General features: G+C 45.4%; 1 protein-coding gene across 1 annotated transcript in view; it reads left to right on the forward strand.

Annotated features, from left to right (window-relative positions):
• Fto (FTO alpha-ketoglutarate dependent dioxygenase) overlaps window positions 1–23,087 on the forward strand; it is a 342,843-nt gene extending 319,756 nt beyond the window's left edge. Inside the window, exon 9 of the mRNA XM_055621049.1 lies at window positions 22,773–23,087. Coding sequence (XP_055477024.1) covers window positions 22,773–22,926 — 154 coding nt within the window. The 3' untranslated portion in view covers window positions 22,927–23,087. The remainder of the gene's footprint in view (window positions 1–22,772) is intronic.
• Window positions 23,088–23,533: the final 446 nt, after the last annotated feature.

Raw genomic sequence — 23,533 nt, forward strand, 5'->3', positions numbered from 1 at the left:
AAACTTAGCTCCTGTACCCTGGACCCCACCCACCACCCTGTTGATCAAAGAAATTACTTCTGTCAGGCTCTTGCCTGTAATTAGTTACAGGGCCTTGAGAACTATACAGAGATTCAGCTCATACACTTCAGTTAAGGGTAGTGTCCCTCCTTCCAGACATCCAACTCCCTGTGGTAAACCTGCACATGGCAGACTATCAGATCCTCAGCTTGCCTCCCACTTCCACTTGAGTCTTGTTCCTAAGGCTGGGAACTTGGAGAGACCCCTTGTAGAAACAAGTACCACCCATTCTTCACCAGGGGTTCTGGGGCTCAGGGTGTCCTGTCCAAAATTCTGAGGCTGGGTAAGGTCTTGGGAAATAGAGAACGTACTTAAAATATCCCCAGTGTTACTCTGTTATGTGTTGTGGGTCATCATGCTCCATGACATGATCACCCTGTTTGGAAATTTACATGTCCCCTTAGTCAATGAAAGCAGAGCCTGTGTGCACCTATGGGTTGGCTGGTGGACTGTGATGATTAAGTCACAGAGCAGGGGTGGGAGGCCGTGTTGTATCTTAGGCAATTTTAGCAATCTTTAGATTGATTCCTATGGTAATCAAATTGTAAATTTATAGCTTTGTGAGACAGCCCAGATCAGGGTTGAGTCCTCTCATTCAGGTTCAGGAACCCCTTAGGTAGGGCTGCAATTAATATAAGAAATCCCTTAAAAACAAACTTCATGAGAAGAGGGAAAGGCTTGCCATTTGGGGCTTTTTCATTACTATCAGGTTTGCCTTTCTTAGCCTTTGCTGTGGTGGGAGAATAGAGCATGTCACATACATATACTTCCTTAATTGTAAAAAGTAAATACCCTAAAATGTGTTTTTAAAATTGTGATTATGTTACAGTGGTTTCTATGTACCATAGATTAGATTTTTATTAAGGGTTTTATTAAATAACTGGTGTTTCACCAACATCTAATTAAATTTTCTATCTAAATTGAACAGAAAATTATGGGGGAAAAGAAAGCATTTGTAGCAGACTTTATTACAGATAAGGCTATTATTTGTTCATCTTAAGAATTTGAGATCAAATTTACAAGCAGCATCCTCATCAGATTACTTTTCTGGGCTGCTGAGCCCCGGCCCCTTGAAAGCAGCCCATTATCTCCCCTCCCCCCTTTTTATTACAGTGTCCTGGTTGCTGGCAACATGCCCGCTGTTTAAGGTTACTTTCATTAATTAACCGAAAGTTAATTTCTTTGCAAGCGAAATCTCTGATCTCATTATGTTGTCTTTAAAGCTGAAAGCTTCAGGTTTTCTGGTCTCCTTTGATGACACAATAAAAAGCATGCTCTTTATCTTAAGGGAAACTGTCTCCAGGGTTTAATTTAATAGTCCTTGAAATAGTTACAGCACAGCCAGGCAGACTGCAATAATATGCCAGTTCAAGAAAACCTTAGCTCTGTCATGGTTCGAGAACCCAAGGACTGGCACAGATGTGGCCTACAGCAGATCCAGTCCCAAATAGGAAGCCTCTCTACCCATCTCTCCATGGATACCTTCCCCCTTGTAGAGCTAATGGGAGGAGGAAACAGGCACCAAGGGCTGTGTGCCTCCAGTGTGCCACAGCCCAACCCTCCTGCTTTCCCGGTTCCTGAAGGGTCACGGGTTGGCATTTTGTCTGTCCACCACCTACCTGCCTGTTTTGCATTTGGCAAGCAACAGCTTTCATCACTGAGTGCCACCAAGAGTCTGAAGCCTGCTGTATCCAACCAGTATTCTAGTCTCATTCTTCCCTTGCTGTGTTCCATTCTTGTCCTTGGGTGTGTTAACTTCTCTGAGTAACAGTTTATTCATCAGAAAATTCGAGGGATTATATAGACAACTGAGATTAAATAAGGTAGCCAGTCTATATGGGTTCTTGATAGCTCTGTTCTAGTCTTCAGTAATAAATATGTTGTGCAGAGGGGGGTTCATCCTGGTATTTGGGCTCACCTGTATCCAGAGTGCTGCCCCCAAAGGAGCAGTCTGGGGAAGTGGGCACATTCTGGGAAGCATGCTCAGTGTGGAGCTGATACATTGTACTTTGCGTGGCCCCAAAGGGTCTTTAAAGCCAGGGACATGAACAGTGTATTCTCCTTGTCTCCCTGAGTTAGCATCATTCTCGGTGATAAAATCTTGTTGCTTTCTGGAGCATTAAATTCAGTGAGTAGAGAGCGGCCAAAATGTCTTTTCAGAACCACCAGGTGTAGGTCACACCAAAGGGACAGAACTCTTCAGGTGGCTCAACTCTCAGGAGCAATCTGGGAACATGAAGAAGCCATTTGTGTCCCATTGAGTGTAGTGACATTGCACACACAGCTGAGATTTACAGAGTGGGGCTGGGGGCTGCTGAGAGGGGGTAATGGGATGGTCCACATGCCGCTTCGGAGCCCTGGGAGACTGGGCCTGTGTGATTTGCATATGTTCCCTGTACCAGTTCTTGAGGAAGGATGCTGTTGACTCAACTCAAGCAGGGAGAAATCACTTAGGCAGAAAATCCTAGGCCTTGGGAAGAAAAGTCAAGTGCCCCCTGGGCCCTTGGCAGAAGTCAAAGGTCCAAAGTAATGTATTGGCAAATATCCCGTCTGCTTTGACTGACTCACCGCTGCCCCATGCTTTTAGGCAGAAATATTGTCAATGCTATTGATTAGTCGATTTGATAATCCAGTGGGCTCCCTGATGTGTTATGTTTCCTACTTTGAGGTGGCTGTAAATGTAGGCAGGGCATACACTTCTGTTGGGAGAACTCTAGGTGGTCCTCGCTGGGCTGTGCTTCTATTGCAGACTGCTGCAGCATGACAGCTCCAATTATTCCTTTGGCTGTCACACTTAACCCTTTTCAGAATGATGCTCTCCTGGCTAACCATTGTTTACAGCTTTATTTAGATTTGGAGAAGTACTGGGACTCTGGGTGTGCTGGCATGCATAGACTTTATTAATTTACTGTTCTGCCAGGAGCTCCCACCCTCCTTTCTCTGGAGCTTTGCTTCGTTTGCTTGCATATGCTGGCAGAAATTACATTTCCTTTTTCCTTGGCTGTTCCCAGACTTTAAACATGCTCAGCCATGTCTGCCCCTTTAGAAGTATATGGCCACTTTATGAAAGGCATATAATTCATGATGTGTTGAGATCAGAGAAAGGCTGGTCTTAGGCCAGCATGATATTTTCCTATAAGGAGCTCAGTGATGGCACACAAGCACTGGAGCCCATTGCCACATGGGTTAGGAAGACAGAAGCACCCCGTCTTATCTTTCTCAAGATTTTATTTATCTGGGGTTAGATAGATGGCTCAGTGGTCACAAGCACTGACTGTTCTTCCAGAGGACCCAGTTTCAATTCCCAGCACCCACACGGCAGTTCATAACTCCCCATAACTCCAGTTCCAGAGGACTCAACATCCTCAACATGACAGAATGCAGGCAAAACACCAATGCACATAAAATAAAGATAAATAAGTTAAAATTAGTTATTTACCTGCTTGCTTATTTATTTAATAGGGTAACGTATAAGGATACATGTATATGCTAAAAAGCATGTGTGGAGGTCACTTCTCTCCCTCCACTGTCTGGAGCCAGGGAAGGAACTCAAATCATCAGGCTGGGTGGCAAGCGACTTGACTTTACTGGCTTAGTCATCCCACTGGCACTATTCCCCTTTCTTCAGGAGATTACTGTTACCCCCTTTCAAGGCTCCCCAGCCTTGTTGAGGGCACCAAGATGCCCTTACATACCATCATTTATCAAGCTCGCTGCACTGGACATCAGTTACATACTCCATCTTGGTACAAGCGATCCAGGATGGCCACTTTAATCCCCTTCACAAAATAACAACGGCAATAAGCCTCCAGGCAGAACACATCAGGACTAATTCAGATTTTTTTAAAAAACTGAAAACAAATCATAAATACCTGAGAAATGAGGTTCATAATGGAAGCTCCAAGAAGCCCTTTAACCCGGGCAGGCTCCTATAACACAATTATATACAATTTCACACTTGGCTAGAGCTGTTATTTGAGCAAAATAACCATTTTTTTTCTGCTTACACTAAATGAATCACAAGATCCACACATCCAGCTGTAGAGAAGTGCAAGTGTGCCGCCCTGTGCGTCTCCTCAGCCAGCTCCAAGGCAGGGCCATTGAAGGATCAAAAGAGTTAATAATTGGATCCTGCCCACAGCAACCACACAATTAAGGGCAAGATTAGCAGAGATGAAAAATTTATTGTGAAAACGTAGTGACACAGTGAGAAAACAAGTCAAGTGCTCTGTCGCCACAGTCCTAATGACCAACTCTGTTACACCAATAACAGAAGAAAAACGAATTGCGATGGGGACAGGACAAATCTTTTTTAATCTGCATTGTCATCCCAACTAAGTCCCAACCCATTTGTATTAACCTCTGCTGACAGAGTCACATGACGGACATAATTTCTTATAATTTACCAGCTATGGATCTAACCTTTCCTCATCAAATATTCATAAAGGCAGGATTCTCAATGATTTTCTGTCTCTCCTCATATTTACAGCGTGTTGTCTTCTTCCTTTTTACAGTAATTTGGACACAATTGAAGTCAAATGGAATTAGAGTTAAATGCCTTTAGCAACAAAGGTGCCTAAAAGCAAAGAGTTGGGGGAGGGGTCATGAAGTGCAGGGGTGAGGCTTGTAGCCCCAAGCCCCTGAACATCTTAGAGGGGTCCACTAGGAAAGGGCAAGGTAGGGTCAGCTAACAGAGCTGACACTGGCTTTTGGGGGGCCAGCTAAGAATGTGCCCATTTTGCTGTGTAAGGTGCTCCAGGCAGAGTATGGACTGAGAACCCCAGGTCTTGTTCTGTCCTCAGGGTATGAGGCAACTTAGGCCTCCATGGCCAGACCCTTTTGAGCATATGTGCCCAGAGTGGCCTGAGAAGATGCCAGGGGCTTCACAGAGGACAAGGAGAGGCAGCTGGTACAGTTAACCAGGAAAAGAAGCAGTGCTGAAGCCAAAATGTTCCTGAGAGCATTTTGGTAGAGAAAAACATCTGTTTCCACTTGCCAGCTTTGTTTTGACAAGTTTTCTTAACAGGCATGAAGAGGGGAGTGAAGTCTTACCCAGCGTTCAGGATTAGAAACCGGTCCTTTTTACCCCTCCTAGCATTTCCCGTACTGAGCCAGTCTCATCAAGAGCCACGAAGTTGACTCTCAAATCTCCCCTCCAGCCCTTCACGGAGCCTGGCTTTTTTAAAGTAAGAAAGAATGCTAGGACTACATCTCCCACACCATGCGCAAGACTTGTTTTACCTAGTTGACCTGTCTAGACCAGGAGTTTAGTTCTCATGTGGTCCCCAGAATTGGGTCTGAGAGTGAGAAAATGGGGACCATAGACATTATGACCTCAGACAACTGCTGAGCATCTCTAGCTGAGGAGTGCCATTCATTCTCAGCTGTTTGCATCTTCTTCTGTCTCCGGTTACAAAAGGATAATGCATAAACATAGTCCTTTTATAAAAACATAGGCTTTTCAGATAAGTACAGAGTCCTCTTTGACCACAGCTCACCCCACTCATGCCCTTTGCTCCCCCAGATGTTATTCTGTGTATCTGTAGATGTCCATGGACCCAGAGGCAAATAACTGGTTACTTTGCTAGTCAAATCAATGTCCAGCTTTTGTTTTTTGTTTGTTTGTTTGGTTTGGGTTTTTTGTTTGTTTGTTTGTTTTTTATAAATTAGCAATTGTCTTGTGTTTGGAAATCTCTCTGTGGCAAAGCATATCAATCTGCCCCATTTCACTGTTGCCAGGGAGTTCATTCTGTGGGTATCCTGCAATTAATACTGTTCTCTCAAAAAGTGGACACTGATTTCTAGGTTTTCAAATTTTGCAGAATTTTGTATCTGTTTGGAGCTGAGACAGTTTGGTAAGACTATCTACTTGGCATGCTGACAGGTACAGATACAATTTCAAAGATGTTTGTACTAACCTCATAGTTCAAAATACCTTTTCCCCTGAGAATACTGGAAGCTGAACTCAGAGCCTTGTGCATACTAGGTGCTGAGCTGCAGTCAGGAGATACTTTGTGTCTTATTGCCCTCAAATAGACATTCCAAAGGTGGCAGTGAATTAAATATCCTTAGCAAGGGAAGGTGAACAGTGTACCGTCAGAAGTGCTGTCATCATTGCAGTTTCTGATTACAGGGGCTGGTTGTGCACATTGGACTGTGTCCCCTGAAAATGCCGCTGCCAACTGGGGATTCTTTTACAACAGCATCTCACAGCACCCACATTTTAGAACAGTGAAGGCGGCCATGGAAAGGACAGCTTTGCCAATCGGGATATGCATACATGGCCCAAAGAACCATGCCTCAGCCTCTTGCCAGAAGTTTGGAGAGTTAAATCCCAGTCACTGCTTTTTGTTCAAGGTCTTAAATATCATCCCTTAGGTACGATTGGAGAGGTGCTAAGAGGCCCCCCCCATACCTCTGGCTTAGTTGAAGAGACAAAGCATTCACGCATACCTAGATCCTCTGAGCTTATAGAAGTAGAGAATGGAAACTTCCAACCCAAGTGAGTTCAAACCAAAGAGACTAGAATGCTTTTAAAAACAGCTCATACCAGTAACTTCTCATTTTAGGAAGCATCTCCAGGCTGGGTTTTGACAGTGCGACAGAGAGAGTTTTTGCTTTCCTGAAGGCAAGTGACTACCTGTGGTGCAGTGTGGAAAGGGAAGAAACAGAGTACAGGAAGCTCTCGTCAACTTAATCAACAAAACAACAAAAAGCTAGTGAAGGAAAAAAAAATGCAGATGAATTAGATTTCACCAGGGATTCTTTGCTGCATCAGAGAGCCGTAGCACAATAAGTTAATCTTGAGTGCCAGCTCCTGGGGATCTGTATTCAGCTAAAAGACCTGTCTCTGGGTGGTACTCTGAGGGCATGTCTGGAAAGGACTGACTGAGGAGAGAAGACTTCCCTGGGAAGCCCAGGCGCAGAGGCCCAGGAGAAGCAAAAGCAAAAGTAGTATAAGCATATTATCTGAAGTTACGAAGACAGTAGATGAAGTAACTGAAAACACTCTGCCAGCTCTCCTCTGCAGCAGTCATCTTGATATATATATATTTTTATATATAAAGTTACATGTAATATATATCTTATTATATATTGTGACTACATAATATATTTTACATCTTGCCTGCAGTTCCCTCTCCTCTCCTCCCAGTCCTTCCTCCCACTTCCCCTTTTCTCCCCTACCCCCATCCATCCTCCCCTTTTTCAGAAAAGGGCAGGTCTCTCATGAATTTCAACCAGCCATCGCATCAAGTTGCAGTAAGACAAAGCATGTTCTCTCCCATTAAGGCTAGGTGAGGCAACCCAATAGGAGGAAAGGGTCCCAGAGACAGGCAACAGAGTCAGAGACAGCCCCTGCTCCCACTATTCGGACTCCCACATGAAGACCAAGCTCCATAACTGTAACATACATGCAGAGGGCCTAGGTCAGTCCCGTGCAGGCTCCCTGTTGTTGGCTCAGTCTCTCTGAGGCCCTATAAGCTGGGTTAGTTGATTCTCTGGGTTTTCTTGTGGTGTCCTTACCCCCTGGCTCCTACAATCCTTCCTCCCCCTCATCTCCCAAGCTTTGCCTAGTGTTTGACTGCTGTTACCAGTTCTTAGGAGCTAGTTACCACACCATTCACACCAACATGGACTAAGGGAGGACCCATAGTTGGTCAATCAAGAAACAGCAGTCAGTGCATATGTGAGGTACAAGGTAGCCACCCAGGGACACAGACGGCCTAAAGAGGAACACTCATCTTCCTGTACTCTCTTCTTTATCATTAGATTTAGGACTTCAGCATGACTCAATAGCGCTGGAGGGTAGTGATTTGCAGAATGGGCTCTGGGGTACAAGCTCTCGTGCCATAGGCAAGTTACATACCCACTCAGTGTTCCCGTCTGTAAGGTGGAATGCCAGCTGCACCCGTACCAGTGGGAGCCACTAACATGGCCACCGGCACAGAGTGGATGCTCAGAAAATGTCACATAGAAACAGGAAGGCCAGCAGGATCCTGGTCTCTGACTGTGTCACAGCCAGTCTGTTAAACATCACTTTAAGCCGAGGAAGCCACAGATGAGATTAGCTCCTAAGGACAGAGGTTCTATTAAATTTGAAGTCAGGAAGAGCAAGCATGGCTGTCAGAAATTACCTCACTGAAAAATGAGAAGTCCCTCCTATCCGGGGAGAACCTCTTCAGATTCTTTGCAGTGGCGTGTTCCCCGTCCTCACTCTCTACTCACAACGGAGAAATAATTCACAGGCCTGCTGCCCAAAGACCTTTCTCCTGGAAACGAACTTTATAAATCATTTTAAAAGAGTTAGTGACCGTACTTCCCAGGCACTTCCAGGAGACCAACTTAGAACCAATTAAATCCTGTGCAGTGTGTATCTGCTGCTCTTCCGAACGAATCTCTCCCAAAAGGCCAGTCACATGGTCAGGCCTACATACAACTGTCCAAAAGTTTGCCCCCTCTTCCCACCCTTGGGAGAGCTCACCGTCTTTCTCATCCCAGGGAACACTGCAACCTGTCTTATCACCATACTAGCCATTGCACTTTAAAATGCCATTCTTTTTTTTTTTTTTTCTCCACACAGTTGAAGAAAGGGAAAAAAAAAAAGTGAATTAATGATGGAGTTTGTGGGACTGCTTGAAGGCCAGCGCAGAAGCCATTTTGGAAGGATTGTCTTCCTGGCTTCTCTTCATTCATGGTTCACAGGCAGGCCACTTGCTGGTGGCATGTCCAAAACCTGGCCTTGGAACTTCCTGCAGCGCACCTCTGGGCACCAGGTATCTCTGAGGCAGTCAGCACACAGAAAGAGCAATTGAAGTCAGCAAGCCGGCAGAGGATGCATAATGGGCCTCGGTGAGGCAGCTGGGCAAACTCCCAGGTGTTCTCAACTGCAAACTGTTCTTCCAAAAAGTATAAATTGCAACTTAGCAGTCTGCAGAGAAGCCTGGCTCCCCAACAGGCCAGGCTCTGGGCAGGAGGTCACAGCAGCTAATCAGGCCTCACTGTGCTGGCCCGACTCACCACCCAGCCCTGGCCATTCCCAGCTGCCCATCTCCTGCTCTGCTTGGAGAGAAGCAGAGCTTCTTCTCTGTTAATCGCCCCGTTTTCAGAAGCGGGAAGGTGGCTTGTAGTGGGCCTCCTGTTCCCAGACTCCTCTCTAATGACACGCTGCTCCAGCAGATGTCATCCTTTGATTCCTTGTGACCTTCTGGATTTGGGCAAATGAGAAAGTGCCTGGGCTCCATAGTGAGGGCCTCTGGGTGTCTGTGCAAAGAGCCTCTGTCATCCACCTCACCCCTCATCACTACCAGACATCATGGCAAGGACGTGGCCTTGCTCATTTGTCGTATGGGAAAAAAACCTTCTTCCCGGAGCCAGAGGCTATGAGATAGAGGTGACCAATACTGGGCAGCTCTTCAGTATTTACCAGCTGTGACTCCAGGTCTCCTGCTGTCTCAGCTTGACAGAAGAGACAATGCTGCTTAAGTGCCTTCCTTGGGGTCACCTCACAAGGAAGCAAATGCTGTTCCTAGGAAAATGAGGTCACCCCTAAACAGTAAAGGAACTACAGGCTCAAGCTCCCAGGGTCCTGAAGAACACACCCTGGCCCCACCATTAGCCAGGGAACATGACTAGAAAGAAATACCTAATGCCTTGAATCCTTTGCCTTTCTCTCCCTGGAGCCAAAATAGAGAACAGGCATCTGCCCAGTTAGCCAAAGGGTTGAAGGCCCCAGTATTCCCCTAAGGCCATCTCTCTGGCAGTTTCCTGTTGTCCCAAGATTCCAAGGAGCTCTGTTCATAGACAGTGTCCCCAGAAACACATGAAAACCTCAGTTGGAAATCTTAAAATCCAGTCTGCTCTCTCTTTGTAAAACTACCTTACAAGCTGAGTCATATTCTAGCTCTGAAGCTGGCTCTGGCATGTAAGGCTCGGCCTCTTCCTCAGCCTGGATCCATAGCCCAGGAAAGAAAAGCAACACCACCGCAAACTAGATGTGAGCACAGTGCTGGGGTTGGGGACACCTTGGGTGGGCTCAGGATCCCAGGAGGCTTTGGCCTGTCTCTTCTGTTCTAGTACAAAGGGGACAATTCATGTGCTGGCAAAGGGGACAAAACAGTGCTGGCACAGTAACGTTTAGAGGAAGCCCCGGAGCAGGGGGTAGGAGCCGTGACACTCAAGGAAGAGTCTCTGCAAGTTTCACCAATTCTACATGAGGGTTGAGAATAGAAGCTTCCCTCTCATGGAGGCTTTCTGCAAAACATTGGCATGAAGATCCCATTACTCTCCTGTGTAAAGCCCTCCAGCGGTTTAGCCCTCACTTGGGAACAGCCCAGGTCTTCACAGTGGCCCTTGAGACCTTGGACTTCACTGACTCTGTCTTCAGTCGCCTCCTCACACTGCTTCAGCCACTGTGACCTAACTTACTTTCTCCCCCAGGTAAACACCTGCCAAACCCACCCTGCCAATGGCTCCCTATCTTCCATTCACACTTTTCTCCATATAATTACCTAACTGGCCTCTGACTGTTTATCTCTTCAAAAAAGTATTTTATTGTTTATTGGCTTAGAGACTATAGCAGAAAAATACTGATCCCTTCTCCTGCCCTCAATCATTCCTCCTTCCTCAATATAGGATCTCAATTTTAATGGGAAAGAAAGGGACAAGGCAGCCACTCTCCAGCCTCCCTTGTAGGCTAGCCTTCTTAGAACAAGGAGGAGGAGCATAGTTTACCTCCCTACCCGGGGCTCCAGTATGGTGGCTAGAACAAACTGGGCCACAGGTGACCTTAGGAAAGGTACTCATCTATGGATGACAGAGCAGAGCATAGAAGGAGCAGCAGGCTCCTGTGAGTCTGTGGACTGTCCCTGGGACCTTACCCCCATGGACTTCTATAGTGATAAGCATTCATCTTTAGCCATTATGCCTCCTAGACCCTCTTGCTAGCAGTCAAATGCAGGTTCCACACCCCTTGGACCCTTGTCTAAGTTATTGCTTGTTCTAGTTTGCTTTCTATTGCTGTAATAAGACAAAACCAACGTGGGAGAAAAGGAGGTTTATTTCATCTTACACTTCCACATCACACTCCATCTTTGTGAGAAGTCAGGATAGAACTTGATGCAGAGGCCATAGAAGAACACTGAGTCCAATCATGCTATGCTTTGGACTTCCCTTCTTCATATGAGATGCACCAACAACCACAAAGGTCCCTGCAAAGGAGTAATTCTGTCCAGCTAAAAATGCAGTGTTGACTTAGGGCCTGTAGACTCTGGCTAGTGGGAGAGTGGTGTCTTTTGAACACATACATTACCCCTGAGAGAACAAATACAGCTTTCAGATCATGACAGTGGCTGGTGGTACTTCTAATTCTACCCTAGGAGGAGAATGCTGGAGTGAGCAGTGACCTAAGCTCAGGTCTGTGTGACATACTGGCCTTGTGATCTGGACGAGGTCCCCAGTTGCTTGTCTCCAAGACTGAGCTGACATCTCTGCCCTACCCCAGTGTTAAGGAGCATATGAGAGAATGTGTGTGTATCCTTGTTCAGAGCTGGGGAGATTCTTTGGGGTGCCTCACCCAACCCCTCATCATACAGATGAGCCAGGGTAGCCTGAAAGTCAAAGGTTTGGTCTGAGGTCACAGGGTAAAGTAGTGGCAGGACATTGAGACCCATATCCTCCCCACTACAGTATCCTCCCTGCCTGCAGGCAGTAATGCCATTATTATCACTGCCACAGTCTGTATGTCACATAGTCTCCATTGCTGCTGTAGGGCTTGTGCAACAGGAAGGTTCATCTCATCCAAGCAGTTCAGGCACAGTTTTCGGGCAGTAGTGTGTTCCCAGTTCTCTAAGTCTACTCCAGGCCTGGAGAATATAATGGTGAGCAGAAGAGTCAGAAATCCTTTCATCAGAGTCTCTAAGCAGTAACACAAAGGGCAAGAGGGCAGTTTAGCACCATAGATAACAGAGAGGGGAGTTCTGGGCAGAATGAACAGCATACTAATTCCCTTGAGAGTGTTCTTGGCCTGCTAAAGGAAGAACAAATAAGCCAGTGTGGAGCCAGACGCCCAGACCAGTGGAAAGAGAAAACTGGGGAACTGGAGACAAGTCAACAGGAAATGGAGAAGGGTCTTCTAGACCATAGCGAGAATGTTGGCTTTGTAGCCCAGGCTAGCCTTAACTCTTCCTCCTTCTTCCTCCTTTCCTCCCAAGTACTAAGATTACCAGTATGCCCCAGCATAGCCAGCAGGATTTTGACTTTAACTTACCCACTAAGTCTGTGCAAAGCATGAACCCACGTCAGAAGTCTGGGGTGCCCTTAGTGGCAGGCATCTCTTGTGCCCTCCCCTTCAACTCCTGAGTCTGAATGTAGTCTGTAGCTTGGCACTTGGTTCTGGGTGATCAGAGTTCCCTACTGCAAGCACCGTGGACCTTTGAGATGTTCTTGGATCCCAAGTCCCAAACAGGGTTTAACTGGACTTGGGTGGGTGTTTCTCAGCATCCAAACCCCAGTTAAGTAGGCTACTCAGCAGTATTTCTGAAACCAGCAATGCTGTGCAGACCGACTGACAGGGAAGCAGATGGGGGAGTCATCAACTCAGGGTTTCTTTTTTGTTTGCTTGTTTTGTTTTGTTTTCCACTGCTTACAACTCCAGTGCTCATCCCTAAATCAGAGCAGGTGGCCTTCCATTCAGTCAGTGATTGTCCTTTGCTTGCCTTGTCTCTCCAGAGCATGAATGGATTATGCGCCAGTGACCTTCTGTTCTCTGACCATCTTTAACTTTGCAGGCAAACAGCTTTTAAAAACCAGACCCCTGTATAAATCAGATTTTTCTGTGTCATCTGCTTCTTGCCCAGGCTATGTAATTTCTAGGTTTAGAAAATCAATGGCTTTGGCTCTCTACCTTTTATTTTTATAACTATGTTTATCACCCATGTGACAGCTATTATCTGATTCTGAATAAATGAAATTTTTCCAAAGATTTGGAAAATCCTAAGATTTCCAAAGATTTGCAAATCCTAAGGCTTGCAGGAACAATTTTTTTTTTTTTTTGAAACATTATAAGTGCATCTAAAAACCACACTGACTTGAATTTCTGGTCCTAAGTTATTCTAGAATCTTTCTGAAGTTGGAGACTGTTCCATGTAATTTTGACTTAGCTTTCAAGCAACAGGGAAGTCATGAGATTGGAAAGGGTTATCTTTTGTCAATCATAGCCCTTTGTGGGGTGCTGTGCTGACAGAGGACAGTGGAGAGACCGTATTTTATGGCTGAAAGCAGGGCTCGATCATACCCAGTGGGGATTTTGTTCCAGTAATTGCATCCAATTGGACCTTCTGCCACGGCGCAGGTTCGGCATTAATAACACTCATTAAGTCATATGCCCGTGTGCTTTCCCTCCCAATGGCTGAGTCACGGGCAGAATATATTTTCTTCCAAAGTGTTTGTTTTCATTGTTGCCCTTTAAAAATAATGAGTTCATTCTATTCCCTTGCAAGGAAAGCTACTCTAGCCTTCTTTGAAATTGTATATCTTTTGTCGAGCACATTTCTGCAGTGCGTCCATAGCTTTGTGTGCTGGGGAACCCAACCCGGCTGCTCTTAAAGCTTCCAACCAAGTTGCCTCAGACTTGATACATAGAACCGCCAACCCATTTGACCTTTATATTGTTACCCTTGGGCAGGTAGAAGTCATGCAGGTTTCAGGTGATCCTATCATGTGACCAGAGATCAAAGGTCAGCAGCTCCTAAATGTTCTGCTGTCAAGGTAGCCCATTCATCACCATCATTATGCAACTGACAAGCCGACAAATGAACCTGGGATAAAATTATTCTCAACCTTCTGCCTCCTGGATTTACATCCGAGAGGTGGGCCAAGCAGTCTCACATATTAAGTGGTTCCATGAGCCTGCCAGCGTCTCTGAAGTAGAGGGAAGGACCTCAGGATGCTCTGAACCCTAGAAGGTCACCAGTTGTCTGCTCACAAGCCCAACTGGATATCTACAAAAGCTATCCTGTCTCTGGTTTCCTCTGTAATGAGATGAATTCACTGTTAGTTTTGTGTGAGCACAAAGACATCCTGTGTGCCCCCGTCACATCCCTGTCTTGGTATCTTTGCGGTCCTTTGGGAAGGTTTACATGGTGCAGTGTTTGCCCTAAATGGCCTGCTCCTAGAAATCACTTATAAAAGTTCCGATTCTTGGGCCCTCCTCTGGAGAGTCTGACTTGGGTCTTATGTCCTCGGAAAACTCCTTTTAATAATATCCCCAAGGGACTCTTTCATTGTCTGCATTTTTGAATAGTACAAAGAGCTTAGGATTTGGAGTCAGACAATTCTATCTTTAAATCCATATTCCATCATATGTTCAGTTATAAAATCTTGGGTTGATTAGTTAATCTTCTGGGCTGCAGTTCCTTCTTGAGGACAAGAAACTTATGTAGAAAATTTGTAAAGTGTATATACATCTGGTGTATTAGTGGTGGTCCTTTTAGTACCTTTTTTTTTCTTTTTTTTTTTTTTTTTTTTGGTCTAAAGGTTGACACTGAAGAAGCAGTGTCAACTCTGTACTTCTCCCATGGCAACAAAAACACCAATAACCCTCTACGGGCTATTTTCAGAGCAATGGGAGTAAGAGTGAGGGCCATGCCTAGACGGGGAGTGGGGCAGAGCTCTGGCTGAGGCAGCTCACACTGGTAAGAGAAAGAGGGCGTGCACTCTAGACCCCTGTGAAAAGAATGGAGATGCCTTTGTGCCATAATGTGACTATAAAGTGTCCCTGACTTAAAATGGCAGAAGCTCTTACAGCCCCATCTCTTTACCTCCTGACCTGGCCATACTGTGCGAGCACCCACCCCACCCCCTCTCTACTTGTAGAACCTCTGTTCCAGTTCATGAGCCAGAAAGACCAGAAGCCCTTAACAAAGGAAGTCTCTTCTTAGAATCCCAAAGTTGGAAATCTTATTGCTCTTTCTCCTTTAAAAAATAAAACAGAACAAAAACACTTGATGCTTATTCTCTAAAAAACAACTTATAGTAAGGAAGATTCATTTGGGCTCATGGCCTCAGAGTTTCTTGCCTATGGCTGGTTGGCCATATTCCACCAGGCCTGTGGTGAGCAGACATCATGGCAGCAGGAACATGATGTCACTAACTGTTCACCTCATGATAGACAGGAAGGTGAGAAACAAGAGCAAGGGGCTAGGGACAAGCCATAGCTTTCAGTGACATATCTCCAGCGATCCTGGGTTCATTCAATTGGGAATTCATCAGGGGATTAATTTATCGATTGGGTCAGCACCTTTATAATTCGACCACTTACTTCCCTAATACCAATACCGCACCTCTGAAATCAGACCTTCAAACACACACACCTGTGTGTGTGCTTCATCTCCAAAGTATACCACTCATGTTATTGGATGATGTAGGGTTAATATTATCTTTCACACAAATTAGGAGTCACCTACAGTCTGAAGGAAAGATTTGGAAGCTCCCAAAGGGCATTACACAGGAAATGCCCTTTGAGTCTCAAGAAAATATGGAGAATACAATCCAGTCCCCACAGCTGGCTCTGCCCAGCTACGCCTTTGCCCAGCCAACAGAACAGTACGGTCAGCACTCTACAAACTCATCCACATACTGACTATTTGGCCAAGATTCAGACAGCAGGCTGTCTGTGTGTAACAACCTAGCCATCTCTTGGGCAATGCCTGCTTGGCACTGGTAGCATCATCTTGATATTCAAAAGTGGTTTTGGTATATTTGGTATCTGGAGCCATTTTAAAGCAGCCATGCACCCTTTTGTTTATTAGCTTCCTCCTGTCTTCCCACAGTGTGAAGCCCAAAAGTAGTCTGTGTACAACTAGAAGTTAAGCCCAGGTTGAAGTGGCCGTGTTTGAAAAGTTTTTTGTACTGGCTGCTAAAAACACACGTTAAGTTGGAAGAAAGAAAGATGGCGGGTGGACAAAGGCTGGCTTTTCCTCCCGCTGATGTGTGTTGACTTTACTGATTTGAAAACACTAACATGACACAGAGGCAGGAGGAGAAAAGCCTTTCACAGGGAGAGTGGCCATGCCTCTCACTGAAATTTAGTTACGAACTGCTTCTGTGTCAGATAAACCAATTCATGCAAAATTGATGAGCTAATTTAGGAGATCATCTTTATACAGTAGACCATCATGGTGGCCATAAGATAGGGTGGCTCTTCACATGTAGCATTTTCCGTAATGTCATACTAACAGTAACAAAAATCCACAAAGAGGATTTAGAGTGCCAAGGCTAAGTGTGTGTATACATATGTATACAAAGTATATACATATATACATGTGTGTGAGAGAGAGAGAGAGAGCGAGAGAGAGAGAGAGAGAAATGGCATAGTAAGGCCATGAGAAACAGTCCAATGAGAATGGCCTGAGGTTCGATTTTAAATAGTGGTTTTAAGATGGATGTGGATAAATCCATTAAATTGCATGTGGCAGGGACTGTGCAACCATACTAGATAGAAAAAGCTGCATCACTCTGTGGCAGCTGTGCAGACTGTGGTTGCCCAGGGAAGTTGAGTCAGACAGCTTCTGATCTCCAAATTCTTGAAAGCTGCATGGCCCTTTCAGCCAATATTTCCTGCTTTTCTCATGCTGCTACAGACACAGGCTTTGTGGGTTAGTGGGGCTCTTTCCAAGGTTTCTTCCCTGGGGTCTCATAAGCCTTGAGACTGATATATATTGTGAGAGAATGTATTTGGATATGGCTGAGATCCTAAAGCAGTCTCCCAACTAACTTCTGCACCATCACCTTCTCATTAAGTAAAAATCCCAGGTAGAATTCTGACTTGAAAAATACACTTCGTTGGTCAATTAGAGATTTTCTAGTAAAGGAACTAACTTAAACTAGCCTCGCTTTTAGAAGGCATCAGTTATTTCCTTTCTATTCCCAAGTCCTAAGAGCCTTCCTGGATAACATCGCATTATCGGCTGCATTTTAAGGCGAAGGTGTGCGCTCTGTGGGAGATGGGTATGTTGGCATGATTACATTTGTGTGTACTTTGCATACTTTAGAGGGTCTCATAGGCACGACTTGATCTCATCTCCACATAACCCAGCAGAGCAGAGGACCGTGCATTTCATGTAACAGCTGAGAAACCCGAGAGCACGAGATATTTTCTCAAGGTCACCCAGAGGCTATAATGAGAGAAGGCTTATGCACCTGAAGGCTAAACAGGTATCATTTATTTCTGTAGATAACGCCTGTTACAACTTCAAAGTCCCAAGGATAAAAAGAAAGAAAAGTAAGGTTGTTCAGTCGTTTGTTATAGCAAGTGGTGTGAAGTCTCCTGAATATATAAGTTTGGCAAGAATAGCTAAGTAGTTGATGGACAGGATCTATTTTGATCTAAATGGAAATCCATAACAAACACAGAATGTAAGGCAGCTAGTGTCTGCGCAAGGTCTGGGTCCACCCAGCTTCTTGCCTGCCTTTGGGCTAACCTAGGAATCTAGATGCCAGCCCCTACCTTTCCCCCTCCCCCAGCTTTCTGCAAGGGGAGGGCGACCACAGCACTGAGAATTGGGCTTTTAGATGACAGACTGTAGTTATTTTCCTCAGTGTTTGCTTCCCCGTTTACCAGTAAAGAACTCTCATCTAGTGGTTCATTTTTCTTGGCTCTTCTTGTCTTGTGCCTAACAGTACTTCTTCATGAAGTTTGTGTGTATGTTTAGCTTGTCCATCCTCATGAGTCTATTAGCAGAAACTATTTGTCCTGAAACTGTATCATTGTCTGGAGAGTATCGGAAATGTTACCTGTCCTTCTTTATTTGTTGCAAAATTTAGGGACAAGAAAGAAGACCATATGTGTTTTCTTAAAATCAATGTCCAGCACATTACTGTAAAACCTATTGATTAAAAACACAAAGTATAATGTTAGTCATTTAGTCTGTGAAGTGACGCGATAAGGGAAGAAATTTATCCCCTGACTTTTGCATTAACCTTTATTGACTGCTTGCATACCCATAATTAACACACACTTTAGCTAAAGTGGTTAATTTTAGCATGGTGGCCAGTGTTCACTAATGTAGCTGCCATCTTGATCACCCAGATGTAAGTGAAGCCCTGGGGGAAATCAGTGAGTTACACCTCAAGGTGGGGGCTGTGAGGCCTCTGGACCAGCCAGCTTCCTGCACTCATACCGGGTCCTTCAGGGAGAACCATTCCTGAATAGCAAAGAGTTTGAGGGTGGCCCATGGAGTCATTTGAATAGAAGTCAGGTGAATTTGGGAAAGAGGGATGAAGGGCTTATAGATTTTGGGGTTTGGGGGTTTTTGTTTGTTTGGTTGGTTGAGTTTTGTTGTTTTTGTTACTGTTGTTTTCTCCCTTGAAGTGTTTCAAGAGAGGGGCAGGACTTTTGAAGGAGACGCATGTTTACTTGCTAACTCCAGAAGCATCTAAAAATGGAGTTTCCCCTTAGGATATAAGAATGGATGTTGGAAGGGGGAGCTGTGGCTTTCATGCTGGGGAACTAGGGACAGTAAGAGCTAGGAAGAGCACTAGTTGAATGGGGTCTTTTAGACCTTCTGGAAAGATCATTCAGCTCTGGCCAGGATAACTGGCTATTTCCTAGCAGAAGCCCTTGAGTTCATAAATTCACAGGCAGATAGTCTGCGTGCCTGCTGCACAGAATCCACAGCTGCGTGGACGCATAGTAGAACCAGGACATGGATCTTGTAAAATGTGAGTAGTGGCTGAGTGGGAAGAATGGCTGGTGTCATCAGGATTCTTTGGGTTGCAAGTAACAAAACAAAATGAAACAAAACAAAAACTACCACAGACAATAAAAGCTTGAGAAAATGCAGTCTGCAGAGACTTAGCTCAAGTGAGCCTTCCCCAGCTGACAGTAGGGATTAGCACCCTGCCTCTGGTGGCAAGGAAGTAAAATAACCATGGGAGGCCAGGCTTGCCCAGACCCAGAGAGGAGACAGTATTTTCCCTCAGCTCCTGCATCAAACCTCTTCGTCCAGCGGGAATTACATGCCTCTCCTAACCATCTCCTCTGACTGAGAGTAGCCCCTCTGACCGCACGCTTTGCATTTCTAAAGTACATCTTAAGACACTTGGAGTCCCTCTGTTATGCTTGGGACTGTAGGGTAAAGGGTACAAAAGCAAAGAAACAACCCCACATGGGTTCCTGTGTTTGCTAAGTGCACGTGACTCAGCCACCACCCAGAAGGCCTGATACAGAGACCTTTCTTGGTGTGGGTTGGTAGCTGCCAGTCTTTTTGAGTCTGTCCATGATAGTCTGCCACTGCAAAGTTGCCGCAGCTTGACTGGGTAAGCCTTGTGTCTTAGGATTGACTTGCGACAAGATTCAGCCACAGGCCGTTCCATTCAAAGCAGAAAGACCTATGCCAGAGCTACTGAGCTTCCCCTAGAGAAGCCGTCCAGAGGCCCCCACTGAGGGACTTTGAAAAGAGAGAGCCACCCACAAAAGGCAGGATGCGGGCGGCATCTCTTGTCTCTGACTGGCACTCAGCGGTAGAATTAATGAGAGTGGTGAGAGTTAATAGTTACTGGGTAGTGGGCGGTCTTCCAAACACTGTCTCCATTCATTCACTCAGTCCCAGCAAACCCATAAATCAGTGTTATCACTTCGGCATGTGTGCACGCGCACGCACACGCACACACGCACTACACACCCACAGGCCAACCTGAACGGAATATTTTCCCAGATTCCTCAGGCATGCTTGAAATAATGACTGATAATACTATTTATTTATTTTTTTTGTTGGGCATACATGCTTAGAATAAAGTCTAATTTAAAGATAGGTGCACGCACACACACCTGCACAGACACACACACACACACAAAGATGAGCACCAGTAACTAATAAAACAGAACCATTTTAACAGTCTGCTGCAAAAGAAATTAGATGAATTTGAGTTGTCCTCAAAATACCTTCTGCTCCATTCACCCTGAGGCTAGTGCTTCACGTGCCTACAGTGAGGAGGTGAGCTGAGGTGGGTGACAATGATACAGCCTCGGGCTGCTGTTGCCCTGACATTACGTCAGGAGGACCGTTTACTCCCAGTGACTCCAGGTCATGGCAATGTGGACCAGGTAGCTCGTACAGTGTCCTCGCATGGTTACAAGGGACACGGGTGACTCACATCCCGGGTGGGCCACAGGATCCCATCACACTGCTCAGAATCACGCACAATTCAAAACTTGCAAATCATCTCTGGAATTTTCTATTGATTGACTGTGGGTAGCTGAAAACGAATGCACGGACAGCAGGGACTACTGCATCACTGTCATTATTCTTATTCCTGTCATCACCACTAGACAGACGAGAACCCACAGCTCCATACGATAAAGGACTGCCCAGGCGATGTGTCCCCCAGAACCAGCATCTCTCCAGAGATGCTGCCATCTTCTTACTGCCTCCTAAGGACACCAAGACCCCTGTAGACAGGATGATGCAAGCAAGAAGTTCAGTAACAGCTGAGCATCCTCAGCCCTTCCACACTGTGGCATAACACAGAACCAGATTGTGTGCTAGAGGTGGGGCCGGGGTCCCTTCTCAAACACAAAACTCTGCTTAGTCTCTCACTGGCATTTGGAAATTAACAAGGAGCCCTGGCCATTGAGAAAAGACTATTACAGCAATCTTAAAACACCTGAATTGGACCCCGAGAAACTCAACAAAGCTTCGTGTCCCAGCCCCTCCAAGCCAGGGTCCGTATGAACCAGGTGGCTTCCTCCCAGCCATCCTTGGTGGGAATAGTGGCAGCGAGCCGGGAAGGGGCTCTCCCAGAAGGACGGCCAGTGAGTGCTCTTGGGCCACTTGTGCACACAGCTCTGTCTTGGGTCTGAACATTTTTAATACTCTTCTCAAAGCGAAGAGGCAAAACCATTTGACAGCTGAGAAAGCATCTCTATTGACTTTTTACAAACCTCATGATATTCTAGGTGGATCGACACTTATCACAGCCCTTTAATCTGCCAACCAGGATAATATGTGCACGGATAATTTATCCACTGTGAGATTGAAATGCTCAATTTGGAATAACTTTCCCTACCCAGTAAATTGAGCATTACTCTGCGATTCTGGGGCCGAGAGAAAGCACAATTTAAAAAGCTTTGCTGGGTCCCTTTGTAATTAGTCGCAGCTTCCCTTGAATATTAATTTCCCCCTCGTCTTCTTCAAGTGATTTAGAGACTGTCACAGGAACGGCAGAGATGCACCCTGAAAAGGGCAACAGCGAGCGGGTGGGCTCCAGCACCTATTATGAAATAGGCTACCGAGCACGCCCTCTGCCCTTCCACCATGTGTGTGCTTATCAGCGCAAACAGTTGAATATTTATGCTAAGAGGATTGTCAGAATCTGCTTCTGTTGCCTTAATTCTTGTTTTAAATAAATAATGAGAACATTTAAACACATTACTCTTCTTGGGGCCCCGAGGTCAGCTAATCTTATTATTTATGAAGTGATGTGCTCCATAATAGTAGTTAGTGCATGTTAACACACACTATTATCAGGCTCTGATGCGGAGAGCTGAAGATATATTGGAATGTTACATGTAATGTACGACGGATTGAGTGCATAGGATGCCGGTATAGCAATTAACCACATGCGAAAATAGGTGTAAAGTTGAAGTATGCTTTCCCCTGGGAATCCCCTCCCCATTAATAATCCCCCAGAGAGATATGTCTTTCCATGAGGATCTTACCCAGTCCTATGACTTGGAGTGGGCGTGGCCACTCAACTGACAGCAGAGGGGGAGGGGACTTTGCACAGTGTCGCAGACACAGGTTTGGTGCCTGTGCTCTGCCTATAAGAACTCATTCATTACCTGTCCCATCCATGCCCTTTTCGATGACTCTCATTCTTCAGATAACTAGAACTGAAGCCAAAGTGTTTCCCAAGCCCAATTTTTGATGAGCTCGGCTCTCTAAGAGGGTGGTGCCTCAGAGATGTGAGGATGTCGCCCCAACTTTTTTCTACCAGGCTATAATTTAGCTGCATATGATAATTAATTTCTGTACTATTGATGAATAATCCATTTAATAAAAACCGTGATTTAAGTGTTTTCCTTGGGGACTAACTCTTGCTAGCCTCTTAATTTAATTTTGTGGAAGTTTCCCCACCTATTCATCAGTGGAAATGATTATTAACCTCTATTTGCATATATCCTTATAAACCTCTCTCTCCTTGGAGTGCCTTTTTTCTGAGCCCAGCAAGCTGGGACACTTGTAAATCTCCAGGATCTCCAAAGTCAATCCTGGTCTGTAATATTGTTTAATCTATTCTTGGACGTTTTAATGCAGTAAATTCAATTTAATCTTTCCCAGTAATCTAGTAATACATCGAAATCCCACAAACATTTAAATCTGATAATGGCTTAATCACACACTTTAAATAACTGTTGAGATAATGAAAAAATAATTCACCATTTTAAAGGCAGAGTAACTCAATTTCCCTGGTGATTGGCTTTTCTGAAGCCACTGGAGATAATACAGATCTGGGAATTGGAAAAACCTGCAGCTCCGGCACTCTGAGGGACGGTTTTCCCTCGGAAATGTGCTCTTCCCGCCCTGTAACTCTGCTCCCCCTGCACCTTCACCTTCCCAGCTGTTGTTGGAGCTTTGGCCAGAGCTGTTTCCCAGAGGCCTGGAACTCCCAGTGCTCTCCTCCAGGGGATTAACTGCCTGTTCTTCCTCTCCTAGGTGTCAGTCCCGAGTCGTCCGGACCTTACCAGCAAATCAGAAGCCAGACTGCCGGCCATACTGGGAGAAGGATGACCCTTCCATGCCTCTGCCTTTCGACCTCACAGACGTGGTTTCAGAGCTCAGAGGCCAGCTTCTGGAAGCAAAACCCTAGAAGAAGCTCAAGCCTTAGGTGGAGAAGGAAAACATTCTTGGCTTTCCTCCCGAAACCTCGGAGAAGGGTAGTATATACTCTTTTCAACCTGTAGGTTATAGGATCTGGGTTCCAGTTCAAAACAGCTAGAGAATAAAGCCCACAAATACTGAAATGTTAAAGAGTTACTGTGTTTTAGTCTGATTTGATGTTAAATTAGACCCCCCCCCCTTAAAAAAAATTGACACCACTCTTTTTTTTTTTTTTTCCTTGGGAGCACTTTTGTCCCCAAGGCAGCAACAGGAATGCTTTCCTCTTTGGCTAGCCACCTCATAGATTGGGAGTAGACCCAGCCATGGACTCCAGAACTGGAGACATCTCTCTCAGCTTCTCATCATGGTTTTCTAGCATTTGGGTCATCCAAGATGGCAGCCACTGCTCACTGTGGCTACAGACCTAAATTCAGCTTGACTGTAGTTAAGAATCCATTCTTCGGCTGCCCCAGCAGGTGCTGTTTCCAGTGTTTCAGGTTTATGAGCCGCCATTCCCAATTCCCAGTGTAGCAGCTGTTGCCATGGAGGAAAGCAACAAAAAGCAGTCGCTGGACAGGAACCTCTTTCCCCCTCAG

The sequence above is a fragment of the Psammomys obesus genome, unplaced genomic scaffold (assembly GCF_907164565.1).
Source record: "Psammomys obesus unplaced genomic scaffold, mPsaObe1.curated_primary_1811, whole genome shotgun sequence".
NCBI classification, from domain to species: domain Eukaryota; kingdom Metazoa; phylum Chordata; class Mammalia; order Rodentia; family Muridae; genus Psammomys; species Psammomys obesus.